Here is a 15,125-nt window from a genome sequence, read left to right as displayed (position 1 = left end):
CTGCTGCCCCCCACCACCTCATGGAGGGGTTCATCCCTGGCACTAGTGAAAACTGAATGTGCTTTTCACCCTGCCTGTGTGTGCTTTCCTCCCTACCCTCCCTGACAACACCTCTTTGGCAGTAAAGATCTGCCACAGTCACCTCCTGCTTCAAGGAACGTGCTGCTCCACGTTTCATTCCAAATGCATACAAAGGCTGCGTTATCTAAAGATAAGGTTCTCCTGCCACGTGCCATCCACACATCTCATCTCCTCACTTTTCTGGGCCTCCAGTAACACCTGTGGGAGGGAAATGTAGCCAGCAAGGCTGCTGCAACCCACTGCAGCTGCCCTGTGCACACAGAGGAGGAGGGGACTGAGAGACCTGGCCACTGCACAACACAAGCAGCACTCTGCATGAAACCACACCAACATTTATTCCTGGGTTTATCTATGTATAAAAGCTGCTGTGCAATCCCCCAGAGGTCAGGGTGAGTAGTGGGAGCTGAGGGCACCAGCAGAGGATCAGAAAAGTGCCCGCACACAGCGTGGAGCTGAGTGATTGCTGAGGGTTGCGGTAACTGATCCCCCCTGACTGCACCCCAGCTGAAGGCAAAGGCAGATTCCTTAAACAAAAAAAAATCTCCCTTTCATTTTTCACAGAAATATATATATATATATAAAATATATATAGGATTTTACTAATACTACACAATCGCTTAAGTTACAGATTAGCCTCATATTTCTTTTAACTACTTCACACACAAAAAAAACACCGTGGCCCAAACAGGAGCTGAAAATAGCACTGTAAAAATTCCAGACTTGTGACAAAAAGGGACTTACATTACACACCACGGGAATTTCAGTGCTGCAGCTCAGGCTGTGTTCAGCAGAGCGCTCTGCCTGACTCCAGCAGCTCCTGGACAAAGCTCCTACGGTTCCTGCTCATCAAAAGCAACAGGATTGTGATTTGGTTCACAGGAGACCATTTTATTGCCAACTTGAAGTGTTCCAAACCCACACCACCTGCTTGCTTTTGTCTTTTTTTTTTTCCCAAAGGAGGCAAAAGGTTTTTTTTTAAAAAAAAAAAGAGTGTAATTACAATTCCAATAGTGACTTCTTTTAACTTCTCAAGCATATCTCATCAACAGGATATACAGTACAGTTCAGAAGAGTAAACATTTTAAAAGTAAGCAAACAACTTTTTTTTTTTTTTTTTTTTTTTTTTTTCAACCAACAAACACTATTTCTTGCTGTATTTATGCTGAACTCTCCTTTTAACATGGACAAGTTATGAAGTTAGGTTTCTTCTTCGGTACAACATGGACACTGGACTGGTACAGTCCGGGCTGGTTTTCTTCTGGTTGGTGTTATTGAAGTTAAAGACAGCTCTGCAGCATGGAAGCCGTGGTCCTGCTGGCCATTGCCCTTCATCATCTCGCATAGCGCTTAATGTAATCTTCAACTTTATTCCTGAAGTCCTCCTGGGGAGAAGCAGAGGCAGAATGAATTTGAGATGAACACCCACCACTGACGGCTCTTCTCAGCAGGCACAGACACCCCCCACACACACTAAGTGTGCAAAGGAACTAATAATGGATGTAACACCCTGTTTTAAACAAGATTCTGTGTGTCGGCCAGATCCTCTGTCGGCAGATAGGAAAGCTGTGCATCACACTGGAGTGTTTTCGAAGGAACTGCTTACAAACAACATGCCTCCAGGTACCTCGAGTCTGCTGAAATATCACACCACCAAAAATAAGTGACACCTTGAACTTGTGTTCAGCTCTGATAAGTTGCGGGCTGCTTTGCTGCAAACTGGAATGATTACTCATAATGGCAAGCCATGCTGGGAATCTCATTTGCAGTCATGGTGGGCATCCTGGGTATCACAGGCTGATCCCTCACAGCAGCAAAACGAGCATTCAGACTCTCCTTGGGCAATGACAGCATCGGAGCACATCAGTCACAGCACTGCACCTGGTACACTAAGACTTGGACTCACTGTATTAGTGAGCAATGGAGCTTGATTACAGAATAACCAGAGTTGGAAGGGACCCATCGGGACCATTGGGTCTGATTCCACACATCAGTGCAAGAAGGCAACACCACCCATCTTTCAGGACAGTAACCCAAATTAAGACCCTTTCTAACACTTTTTTTTTTTTTCTTTCTGGTTTTGCAACCATCTAGGGTTGCTGACACTCTTGTTTACAGCCCCGATTTTGCTGGGAGCTGAATGGGTTAACAGAGGGCTCCGTGGTGCCTGCTGCCCTGTGTCACTAAAACAAGCTGGGAACATGGCCAAGAAATACCAGTGAACATGCAGCAGAGCCAGTTGCATCTTTACTGTAACTACAGTACCTACACGTGGCTCAGGAGCCAGTCCCATGTTTTTAAATGGACGGACAGAGCCTCTGAACTCAACCCACAGGAGCTGGACCTCAGCCAAGGGGTGCTCCAGGACTCCACGCCCTCACATACATGTTATCACCAGATGAAGGAACTGACAGCACTGGTGAGAATGTGTTACGGCTGTCCTTGCTGTGTGTGAAGGAGGGTCTCATTACGGAGCTGTAATATTCCATCTTCACATGCCATATGGCTCAACAGTCCCTGATTAACAGTGTGCACTTTCCTACGTGCACATCTGTTAGCGTGCAACACTGAATAATCAGAAGCAAGGAATTAGTCAGAGCAGTTGTATTCTGCATGACAAAGAGGAGCACAGGATCCTGCAGGAGTGCTAAGGGAGAGCAGGAGTGGGGCTGGTGCGGGCAGTGCATGCAAGCACCCATCACCGTGTTAGGTGAGAGCCTTGCTGCTCTCTGCCCCCTGCTTTTAGGCTGATTCTAAGCCCTGCATCCGTGGTCTGGATGCTGAGACGGAGAAGAGTGGGACACTGCTGCTGCCAGGGACCCATCGCTGGGCTCCTGCCTTGTCCCTGCTGCGACAGCTGCCTGCTCTGGCAGTGGGACTGTTAGGCCACTGTAAGGGGAGAGGGCTGACTGTTGCTGTGACATTTCACTACAGTAGCACAGATGCTACAGTGCACGACACTCCCTCAGAAGCAACCCCAGCGAGCCATTAAGCCTTGAAAGGCCATCAGGGAGTGCTGGAAATACTTTTTAAAGCTTTTCAAAGGGGAAATCTAATTTTAATTTGCCTTTCATCAACTTCACGGCACAACGTTTCCTTCACGAGCTTCGAGATAGCAGACAGATGGAGTAAGAGGCTGCCACTGCTGCCCATGGGTTTCCCAGTGGGGTGGGGTGGTGGGGAGAAGCAAGGCTGCGCTTTGTGCCTGGGAGCAGCACCTGCAGCCCTGTCTTGCTTGGGTTGGAAGGTCAGCAGAAGACAGCAACAGCCCAGGGATGAGCAGGAGCTGGTGGACACCCACGACGTGGCAGTGTCTGCTTCAGACCCACGCATGAGCAAAAAGCCATTTTGGAGCAGATCTAAAGCAGTTTTGCCCCGAGCTGCAGAGAGGTCAGAGCGGTACGTGAGCACAACGGGTCCATGGGGAAGTATGTACTGCATGAGTAATGCTGGCCAAACCCCTGCTTCATCTGCTGAGAATCGTACTGGGGCATCGATCAACCGAAGGGAAACTCAGAATTAATCAGCAGATGAAGAGTGTGATATATGAGCCACAGCATATTTCACAATATCACCGTGCTGAAAGCTGGGTTACAGCACAGACCAAAGTTCAGCACTCACTGAACTTCTGTTTGAACAAAACAAGCTTGGAGCTTTCAGAAAAAGTTGTGATCTGAGAGATGTTGGTTTTTTTTTTTTTTTTTGTTTTTTTTTTAAGAATATGGAGCCACATAATAACACCAACACCAAATAGTCATTAAAACCTCCACTATTTTAACACAACATCATTTTAGTCCAAAGTTTATCAGCAGGGTTAAATCCCAAATGGTTTCCGTTAGGACCCTCTTTATGACTTCACTGAAAGGCATGTTAGTGGAATACTGGCTCTACCACTCACCAGTAAGCAAGCCACAATCTGCTCATGTTGCTCAGCCCCACTCAGTGCTTTGGGAGGAGGACACAATAATTGGGTAGGTCTGCCTATTAACGCTGTAGAACACATTTAGAGCAACCTTTCTTTTCCATCTTGTAGGAAAAAATCAATCTTCACACCCATCAGCCCCTGCACTCCCACTCTCTTTTAGAAAGGAGCTGAATGAAACACAAAGATCTCCACTATCAGGCCTTTTTCCAATCCCTATTCCTACCTCGCTGTGATTTTCTTGGCACTGTTTTATTTAGAGCTCAGCTTCTACATCATTTTACAAATTTTCTGAGCCCTGTGATTACATTTCAGTTGCACGAAGGAGGACTTGGAGAGAAGGGAGGGTGAAAAACAGCACAGTGTCCCTGCCACACTCACACCAAGTAGGTGCAGTCCCCACAGCATCAGTTTTTGAACATTTTTCCCCCCAAACTGCTGCACTCACAGACAGCTCACAGAACTGATGTGAGAGGTGGCACTGATGTACCTGCTGGACTGCTGCTCCGGGAGGAGGCCAATGTGCACTGTGCAGAGTGAAGCACTTCAAGGTGCTCAGCAGACAAAAAGGCCATGGATTAGGAGGCATGAAAGCTGCTGAGGTGGTCAGAGCCTACAGCTAAGCCCTGCAGAGGAAGGTTCAAGCCCAAGCAGAGCATCACCACCATCCTCACCTTCCAAAGAGGAGTCCTCACGGCTCCTGGGAGTCCTCTGGTCCTCCAGCTGCAGAGCCAAGTGACTCAGGCTTTGCCCTGACTCTGACTGATCTGCTTTGTAATGCTCACGCTTTAGCCAGGTTGCTGAAGACAAGAACCACCTGGGGTCTGCTTTGAGTCATTTCCATGTGGCCCTGGGCAAAACTACGCTTCCACCAGTTGAGCACAGAGCTGCTCTGCTCCTGGAAGCCTTGCTGATACTGCTGTTGGAATTGCCTGCAGGAAACAGCCCTGAAAAACAATCACCACAATCATCCCAATTACACAGATGCTTCAAACACACTTCCACCTGTGAGGATACCACTTATTCCCAAGAGAGGATATGTCTTCAGGATCTGAGATCTTAATGGCTAAATGACCACAGCGGAGGAAATCAGAGTTGTCTGGGTCTGGCAAGAGAGTTTTTGCAAGTCATCCCCTCCACAAGTCATGCCCTGGTCACACAGTGAGACACAAGGAGGGGAAGCTCAGCACAGACCTCTCCCAAAGCCACACATTTGTCTGCAGAACGCGAAACAGCAGCTTTCCTTCTAAGCCACCTACCTGCCTAACACACGTAAATCAAAAGGTTTTGCATTTCTGCCATCATCTCAGCCAGGCAAACCATCTGCAAAAGCTTCATCAACTTCAGGGAGGCAGAAAGAGGCTCCATCCTTAATCAAAGCGTTATGAAAGTTGGGTAATGGTTTCTATAAATGCCATTAGAAATTTTTGCTATTTACATTAGTTAGCACAATTAGCAGTTGTGTTGTTGATCATCTGCACATGCTGCTTAATGCATTTTACGCTCAGCAGGGGAGGGCTTCGAGGCTGTCATGTGGATGCAGCACAAAATGGGAAGGAAATCCAAGGAAAATGCACAAGTGCTGGGGGAAAACAAAATGCAGATCCTTCGTGGTTGCTGCAATTTCAGCACAACCACCATCAAACAGGGAGATTGGCTGTGCTAAGGAAGTGAAGGATTTCCTGTAGTAAACAAGGAGATAAATAAATGCAGTGACTCACAGGGTGCGCTCTTTTGCAAAGATGGGTTTGGACTGGGATGGTTCTGTTGTTCCTACTAAGACAGCTCAGCTGCAATCAAAGCAATGAAAAACAAACAACAAAAATTAAGCAGCTTCCAAAAAAAACCCACTTCAATACCTCAGGACGACTTTGTGGGTGCATCTAATTAGTGCAATTCTTCAGCGTTTCATAACCCCTCTTAGAAAACGTTGGGACAGAGATACTTGGCTCGGCATCCAGGAATAAATGCAAGCTGCTTTTTTTTTTTTTTTTTTTTTTTTAACCTGAAGAAGGTTATAAAGCCCTCACTCTTCCATCACATCACAGTTTTGTACTGTTCTTGAAGAGAATGTTCAGAACCAGCTTCTTCCTATTAGCAAGAGAAATCTCAGCATGTCCAGGGGCAGCGTGGAGCTATCAGTTTAAACACGGGAATGAGGTTAAGTGGAAAACCTTATACCCAACAATGGACAAAGGCAGATCCCAGTCCAACAGAAGCTGAAACACGAGGATGTAAAACAGCACAGCAAGGACGAGGCTGCACTAATCTAAGCAACGCACTGACTCAAATATTCTGCAATGCAAACAACATTAAAATGAAGGCCTGACAATGCCAGCTTGAAGCAAACATAATGAGAGCAAGATGTGGGCATGCCTCCCCTTGTTAGCTGCAACAATACCCTGTCTTGACGAGCACAAGCAGCCTTTCTGTTGCCTGCTCCTCCTTGAGCTAAGAGCCAATTGCATCAATCGAGCCGTTGACAAAGTCCAGCTCTGAACAAGCTGAAGATAAAAACATACTAATTTGTGTCCTAAATTCTTAGGTGCACAAATCAAAAGGCTGGAGAGTTCCTGGAGGCACGGATCTATTCTGGTCACTCTTTCAGAGTGTCTCTGGAAGAGCAGCAGAATAAAATGTACATGGAACTGGTCAAGGGATGGAGGCGGCCGTCCTGGCTCAACAAGTCGGCTGTGTTTGTGGTACGAAGGGCTGTGCTGAAAGGTTTGGCACTCTGTGGAACCTGCAAGTCTGACACAGATTGCAGCTCAAACATACAATTTCAGGGATCACCAGCTGAGATTCTGGGTAAAAGAGAGGCACCAAGACAACAAAATAAAGCGAAAGAAGGGGCAAAGGTAGTAAGAAGGTCAAGTTGTAGCCTACTGATGTCCATACGCACTTTTTGGGCAAAGATTAAAGGGGTCATCCTGTAGGAAGAACCATCTGGAGAGCTGTCCTGAAGTCTCCTGACATACCTCAGCCAGAGAGGAAGTATCAGTGAAGACCAAAAGATTCCTGAAGTGTTGTAAAGATTAATCATAACGTTTGTCAAAACATTTCTTACAATAAGAAGTTTCAAATAGCAGTATCTTCTTACTGTTTCCGTGGGTATATATAGAACTACTCATATCATCTCAAACTCCTCTCTCCCATAGCCCCACATCCCACAGCAAATTCGTGGGCACTTTCTTTTTCACTGTAATTTCTTGATAAGAAATGAGAGACACCACAAAGTTAGCTAGGATACAGTACAGAATTCAACAATGATTTGGGTTTTTGTTGGTTGGTTGTTTTTTTTTTTTCTAAACGATGGTACTGTTTCCTTGAGAATTAATAATACAAGATGAAGCAGCAGTCGTTTCAAAGCCTTGACTTCAGTTACCACTACAGCAACCTGAATAACACAACTCTCTCACATCAGTGCAAGACTTGTGGTGCTGACAAAGAGTGCGTTGAGCAAAAAAATCCCCTAAAAATTACTGCGTATCAGAGTCTGATTGCTGATGAATTCAAATATGGCCAAACAAGGAAGAGGAAAAAACACAGTTGCATGCGAAAACACGCAGATCTTGTGATCAGTATGAAGAAATGGGACTCCCCTTGGCATCTGAATTGCTGGTGGGTAGTTACCTCTACCAGAATAAAGCCTCGTTTAGTCAGTGTGCTTATTGGCAACCCACACATTCTTACCCACACAGCTGTAGAATAGCCAGCAAAATCAAGAAAGGACTTTAAAACATACATTCAGCAAGCAAAGACAACAAGATCTGCCTGCCTACAGACTTGCAAACTATCACTGCTACTCTCCTCATCCTACCACAATGCAGCTTCCATGATATTCCTCCTGTCTCCAGTTCCCTCATCCTTCTGGTCTCCTCCTCAGCAGTTGGATGAAAGTAAAATGCATGCTCCATGTGCCCTCCTGGGCCAAGGGCATCTCACCTGGCATGAGTGCCAGTGTGGGCTCTCACCAATGGCGAACACTGACCTCCAGCCTTGAAGACAACATCCCACTGGATGCTTCCCTGCTGAGAGACCCTCCCTAGCTGACTTTACCTTGAGCACAGGGGTTGGACCAGATCATTCAGGGGTTCGTGCCTCCCTCAGCAACTCCATTGCTTTGTGAAACGCCTCCTGAAAGTGTCTCAGAACTGTTACAGAACAGACAGGCCTCCTAATGTGATTCAGAATTGTTTACTTGGTTACACTGGACATAAGCAAGGAAGAAGAAATACATGTTTGTATCAAGACCTTTACCTTCAAGTTAAATTAAAACCACAAGCTTCTCATGTAACCTGCCAGCTGCCTAACAATTTCCCAGCATCTCCTTACTCATTATCATCAGTATTCATCATTTCATATCTCTTCCAATTATTTTGCTGCTGCTGCGGGAATATTAGACTGACAGTCTCCAAAACAATACTCAACTTTTATCAGAGAATTCAAGGGAAAACAGAAATCCTTCAGAAGCGATCGTGGCAGAGGTTGACACATCTACCTGTACTGTGATGCACCAAAGACAGGAATAATTTGTTACAAGTACAATTTTTAATATTGAAAAATGGAGGAGAAAATTGTTGGGCTTGTCAACTCAGTAATTCCTTTACTCTCAGCTCCACAGAAATGCTTTTGTTCTACACCTAATTACTATTATCTCATATTCCAGTAGGTGCAAGACCAGATTGCTTAGCTTATGGATGACTCCTCCTTCCTCCCCCTACCCAGCTGCAGTTTTACACTCTAGTAAGTCTGAATACTTTAAACAACCTGAAGGGCCCTGCAATTCTGCATCTCTCCCCACTTACAATAATTGGCACTGATCATGCAAATGGATTGCTCTAATGATCAAGACAAGAAAGACAAAAACTTACTTTTCTTTTTTCACCTTTTTTTAGTAGCTATGTGTGCTGCACTGCCCTGCTGAGGAAGCCTTCCCTCCTGATAGCAGCCTTTCTTCTTATTTTTAAGATAACAGACACTGACTTTAATCACATGCATGACAGAATTTTCCTCCAGCCAAGGAATTACAGCTGCCACTGCCTGAAGAATACAATACCTACATCAGCTAGAGAAACATGAGAGTGAGTTACAGTTAGGAACTCAGTCTTAAGACATTAAGACAATTTCCTTGCCGACCATTCTCTGTTTATCACATCATGCACTGGATTGTGGGGTGATGCTGCTAAGAGGTTAGAAAGTAAAACACTAGCACAAGAGTCTCAGCTATGCAGCACCATGATGATTTAAGCCAAAGTCCAATTTTAGTTCTGAAAAATAGCATCTCGTTGGGACCCACAGACCTACCATGTTCAGATTCCTCAGGTGGTTGCAAACTTCATCTTCTCTTACAATGGGATGGGCATTGCTCCCCCAGTTCCTACCTTCTAAAATACATCCAAGCGTGGTTTACTGACTCTTCCTCCTATTAAAATGTAACTCCTATTTATTTTTCAAGAGGGATTTCAGCTCCTAGGTTCACATGCTCAATGATATTAAAGAATCAGAAGCAGCTGCTTCTTGTTGTTTTCTACAACAAGCAACGTAATACTTTGGAAGTTATAAAGGACTTATTTTTAGATGGGTGACAGGCTAATATCCCAGCAGTGTTAGAGCAGTGCTTTAGTGCTAGAGCAATGCAAGAAAACCAGTTACCTACAGCAGCTGTCAGCTTTCTCTGATGAGGAAATCCAGTAGGGTCCTTGGTTAATGGGTGCTGGATGGGCAGCTGATGTTAACAAGTAGTGACTTTGATGGTCACAGGCAGCCATGTGACTGCAGAGCTACAAGAACAGGGGTGATGAACACACACTCAACACCACGCTGTGGGCTCACATGTGATAGCTGACTTGTAGGCTGTGCTGATTGATCCATCACACAGAAAGAAGTTTGCACGTTACATGGTCAATGTCTACAATATTGAAATAAAGCTCTTTCTAGACTCCAGAAGGCAAAAATATCCTGGCTCTACAGATTTTGTTACTGAATATTCACACTGCTGACAACATATTTGGCACGGTATGATATGCTTGAGTTTGCAGGTTGTGCCCAAGCCTGCCAACACAGGGCTGGATCCCACAGAGAACAGCCCCCTCTGACAACACCTCACTTGGCAGCTGTAACCCATCCACTGCCCTCCTTTTCCTTTGCTGACACAGTATTTGAAGTCGGTGCTGGCACAGTGCTGACAAGAGATGCCAGGAGAATTTTTGCATTGCTTATCTGCCACTTTCTTATTCCACACACTGCAGATCAGCAAGTGAAATTTCAGGCTATTTCGACAAATATTCAGTGTGCTTGACTGAACTGCACGCAAATTTGGGTTTGTAGCTAAAGATACTGTCAGATATTTTCCCTTCATAGTATCAAAGTGAGCCATCTGCTGCCTACCCAGAAGTGCTGGCAGAGGCTCATGCTCAGGATGCAGCAAAGTGTGAGCAAGCAATCGCCACCTTTCATCAAGGAACATCCAGCACCAGGTACTCTAAGCAACGTGGAAAATGCTGATTGACCCAATTTCTTCATGTGCCCCCATGAAATTTCTCCCACGCTGCCTCTGCCTGACAGGTGTGCCTGCATCTGGAGCTCTAGTCATTTTGGAACAGGAAGCTACTCATTCGCTCTCAATCAATTACAAAATAAATTGGATGAAGGTTGATATTCAAGCAAGCTGAATAGAGCTGTCAGTCACAAATTTGACAAGCACTCAGCAGGAAACAGGCTGATAAGCTGATGTGCCAGATCTTCTAAGTCTTGCACAATTAGCAAAGTACCAAGCCACTCCACCACCCACAGGGAGCTGCATTGAACGATCCTTCCATCTTAGGATAGTCAGTGATTCTATCATCACCTTGGAGCTAGATATTTGTTACATCCTTCCAGTAACAGCTAGGACACATTTTGTTCTTATCTCTATCTGATGCAAAAGTATACCAGAGTGCATTAGCTCAACATGTCACTAAGAGCTTCCCATTCCCTTCCATACTTTGTCCTTACATACAGGAGACAGAGAAGAACGTCAGGTAGGCTGTATTCTGTCTGCATTACATCTCTGAGTCTTGTAATAATTACTACAATGTCATGAGTCATGCTAAAACAGGAAGGCCAGCTAGCTCACAGTGCTTTCTGAAACTGCTGCTATACGATCAACACAAGATTGAAAGACTCAACCTGGATTCTGAACGTTCTCAATACTTTTAAATTGAAAGAGAAATGGATGGCACCCAGCACTTTGCACATCAAGATGCACAGCATAACTTATTTGTATTCCAGGCTAGAAGCAATGTCAAACATTAATCTGATCCTTCTGCCCTGCTAATAAATCGATAAGGATGCTTTCCCAATATTCTGGAGGGAATGAAACCATGCTTTGTTCACCTACAGCCTCCACTCAGTTGGCTCGATGGATGAAATCTGGGTTTACTATAAAGACTTCTGCAGCTTTTTGTTATGCCCTTATGCTAGCGGGCAAAATTTGGAGAACAGACTTGAAAAACAGTACAAGAATGTGCCCACTTTTTAGCCTCCTGAACAGAATGCATCTGACAGCTGGGTGTTTTCACTGTGGGGCTACAGAACAGATGCTGGCACTCAGCTATCTGAAAAGATGGATCCCATGTACTCTGACTTGCTAAAGGCAAGCGTGTAAAGTTTGCAGAGGGAGATCACAAAACTACACTGACCTTTTAAATCCTCACTTATACCCCAGAAGTAGGAAAAAGCCTGCACAGCACACTAACAGAAGCCATAACTTGTAACGTTGTGCACTCAGAGCCCTCAGTTTGCAAAAATGGATGCTGTGATGACTTCCAGGTTGGACAAAAGGTCATTGCAAAGCTTTCTTCTAACTCGGGCATCCAGCCAGATGTTCTCACCACACCTGGGGGCTTTGCTTTGGTCTGTGCACGCAGGAAATATCACTAAATGAAAAAGCAGAGAGCACAACCCAGAACAGGAGAGTTACCAAGAAACACAACTGTCTCGTTAGCAGGAGCCAAGCTACAAACTAAAACATTTCAGTTTTAATCAAAAGCATTTCCACCCAACAGAGCTGTCAAGCTTATTGCACAGACATCTAAACGATAATTTAGCAAGAAGGTCTTCAACAAGATCTGGTAGCAGAGACTGAAAAGCCTCCCACACCAAGCAGAAAGAGCAGCCCAAGTGTCTGGTCAGATCTGTCTCATCATGGTAACTCTTCCCATTGCTGCTGCAGGGAAGAGCACTGCCAGCTCTGGGAGAGCTCCAGCTCTGAGGAAGGAGCACCTCCTCTGCTCTCTGTGCACCAAAGCCTCAGGGAAGCAGTGCGAAGAGAAACCAGTCACACTCCTGTACGTCTTCAGAAACAGCCAAAGCAAGGGTTTTTCCTCAGTGCTGTGTCACTAAGGTGACAACACAAGTCACCAAGGTACGCTCCATCCCATCTCCCCACCACATCCACCTGCAGCTAGACCTGGAGCTGAGAATTGCTCCCTGCCTCATACAAACACCCAGCACAACCACCCCCCATCTGGTTTCTCTTCCAGCACCTGCTCAAACATGCTCCTAACAAGGAGGAATGTTTTAAAGAAAGCCCAACATGAACTTCGAGGCAATGTCTTCAAATAATTTCTCTGTTCTAAGGCGTATTTGCCAGCTGTCTTGAGCCATCACTAAGCCTAAGAAATGAAAATAGTAATTACAATTCGACTGCTATTAACTGTCAAAATTACAATTCATGATCAGAATTTTTCAAATATCATCAGCACTTCTTGCATACAAAACGTCAAACACTTGGGACACAGAAGATTAACAAAGTGCATGGCTGTGATGGGCAACTGCTGGCAAGGGCAGCAAGTCTGGCACAGAGAACAGGGCATAGACAGCACGCTGGTGGACTCAATAACCATTATCTTCAAACACACTGGGGAAAGGCATTAGAAAAAAACAAAAACAAAAACAGTTTTCCAACCAAATCTTTTTGTTGCTGAGAACAAAACCAATCTGCTAAGAAACAAGCATTCAGATACAATCAGATATAACTTGTGTGATGTATAGCTGGTGCTTCACTTGTGGCATATACATATGGTCTTGAATATTTTGCAAAATAAAAATGTTTCAACTGCTTTCAATTTATTCAAGAAATACCATCAAAGGAAAAGAGCTATTTCACATAATTCTTAATTATTTGGAGAATAGAATGCTTGTCTAGACCTTGTTCTAATGTTTTTTTCTTTTGTCCCTGCTCCTGGGTTCTGATTCCCATACTACATGTCTGACACAAGCAACAGAGCAGGAAAGTGGGGACGATGCTGAGAACACCAGGTGAGGCAAAACCTGTCATCCTTCAGTTCCTCCATTTGTCTGAGCCTGAAGTGATGGTCTTAAACTCCGTTTCCAAACTTTGTTGATGCTAGAAGTCATCCAATACTCAACAACTGCATCCTAATCCCTTCTAATGCTTTTCTGTGTCCTCACTGCATCTCCAGCAGGTTGGGCTTTCCATGCAAATCTCATCCAAAACCAGAAAAACATCTCTTCAGTTGTGAGAGAGATCCTGACAGGTTACTGTCAGTATGGAAACTCTAATCTCCAAAGAATCATCACCATTTTAACAGCAGAAATTGAGCACAAAGAGTCCACAAAGACAGACGCCTCACTCACAAAATGCCTCTCACATAAAGATGTACATGAAAAAAAGAACAGCTATGACAGAGACGTAGAGAAGTTAAATGATGATTCTATGAATCAGCTAAGTGAATTAATTTGAACCAGAAGACATGAGGAAGAGCTGATGATTTTGTTTTCCAAGCTTTCAAGTTTTAATTTTTGTGTTACTGTTTGGCTGCTTAGTCTTCAAAGCAAGTACTGTAAAAATCAGCACTTACATCATGCTTTTCATTTGGATGCATCAGATAACATTTCTAATGGTCTAGTCTTCTGATACATCAAATTAGATGAATGGAAAAAAACTGAAGTCTGAAAAGACTTTCACACAGAGGGTGGTGAGGCACTGGAACAGGTTGCCCAAGGAGGTTGTGGATGCCCCATCCCTGCAGGCGTTCAAGGCCAGGCTGGATGTGGCTCTGGGCAGCCTGGTCTGCTGGTTGGGGACCCTGCTAATAGCAGGGGATTAAAACCAGATGATCATTGTGGTTCTTTTCAACCCAGGCCATTCTATAATTCTATGGTTCTATGAAGATCAATCATGAGATAAAGAACAATCCAAATTTACAAGTACTTTGTTGCAAATGCACTTCTTCAGCTACACAGAAAAATGGATTTTCAAGGTAGACTTAAATCTTAAATCCAAATGTAATTATGTCCTTATTATGTAAAGGCACAGAAATAAAAAGCCGAGAGGACGACAGTACAGCTGGCACTGACATTGCTTAGGAAAAGTCTTTTGCAGGATAAACTGGAAACGATGCACAGGCTGCAAATTCTGGGTCTTTTTAACTCTCTGAAGGCTCAGTTGTAGCAGAGAAGCATGACTTCAGATGTACTTAGCACCATGTCTGCTAGGCAGGCAGCAATGCCCATTAGCACAGCAGGGAAGGGAAAGCACAGGACTCCTGGCTGGTGGGACAGATGGCAAAAACTTGGTAAAAACGGGGGTTAGATTTTAAAAATGTGCAAATGTGGAGCAGAAATTCAGTTTACTGTATTTCCAAAGGGATACCCAGAGATATTCTAGGATCTATCTTTCTTTTCTTACCTTTTCACCATTATTTTCAAGCAGACCCCTTGCTGACTACTTCCTCTTTTGATGACTTTCCTATTCTCAGGATATGCACCCATGTCCCCTCAGGGACATCTCAGGTGCTCCTGGTTCTCACCCACTAGCCCAAGAAAAACTTTGAGACATTATGACTGCTCTATAAAAGTGCTGAACTGTTTGCTACTTAACAATTCAAAAAACTGCATGCAGTTACGAAGTTAAAAAAGCTCTCCAGTGAGATTTGTAATCTATTGCTGCTTTAATTATTAATGCTATTTCTAATGGAATTACACTGGCGTGCTCAGTTGTGAGGATGAGAAGACTTTCCTCAAGCAATTCAAGGAAAACATTCATCTCAGAAGACTCATTAAAACAGCCTCCAAAGACAGCACACAACTGGGAGGAGGACATTTTTTAAGCCTAGTT

The 15,125-nt window shown here is 44.5% G+C and overlaps 1 protein-coding gene across 6 annotated transcripts in view; it reads right to left on the bottom strand.

Annotated features, from left to right (window-relative positions):
* Positions 1 to 1,225: 1,225 nt before the first annotated feature.
* Positions 1,226 to 15,125, bottom strand: part of UBE2F (ubiquitin conjugating enzyme E2 F (putative)) — a 65,184-nt gene continuing 51,284 nt past the window's right edge. For 3 of the 6 annotated variants that reach the window (XR_014884468.1, XR_014884470.1, XR_014884469.1), the window contains 3 exons: positions 5,722 to 5,790; positions 4,675 to 4,947; positions 1,226 to 1,463 (listed from right to left, as the gene is read on the bottom strand). Coding sequence is in view for 3 of the 6 variants with exons in the window: in XM_085228413.1 (XP_085084539.1) it covers positions 1,413 to 1,463; positions 5,722 to 5,790 (120 nt within the window). In the remaining 3 variants the exon portion in view is untranslated. The remainder of the gene's footprint in view (positions 1,464 to 4,674; positions 4,948 to 5,721; positions 5,791 to 15,125) is intronic. The other 3 variants (XM_019616888.3, XM_019616889.3, XM_085228413.1) reach the window with 2 other exon arrangements.

Source organism: Meleagris gallopavo, chromosome 7 (assembly GCF_905368555.1).
Source record: "Meleagris gallopavo chromosome 7, MGAL_WU_HG_1.1, whole genome shotgun sequence".
NCBI classification, from domain to species: domain Eukaryota; kingdom Metazoa; phylum Chordata; class Aves; order Galliformes; family Phasianidae; genus Meleagris; species Meleagris gallopavo.
This window is presented reverse-complemented; position numbering and strand designations above follow the sequence as displayed.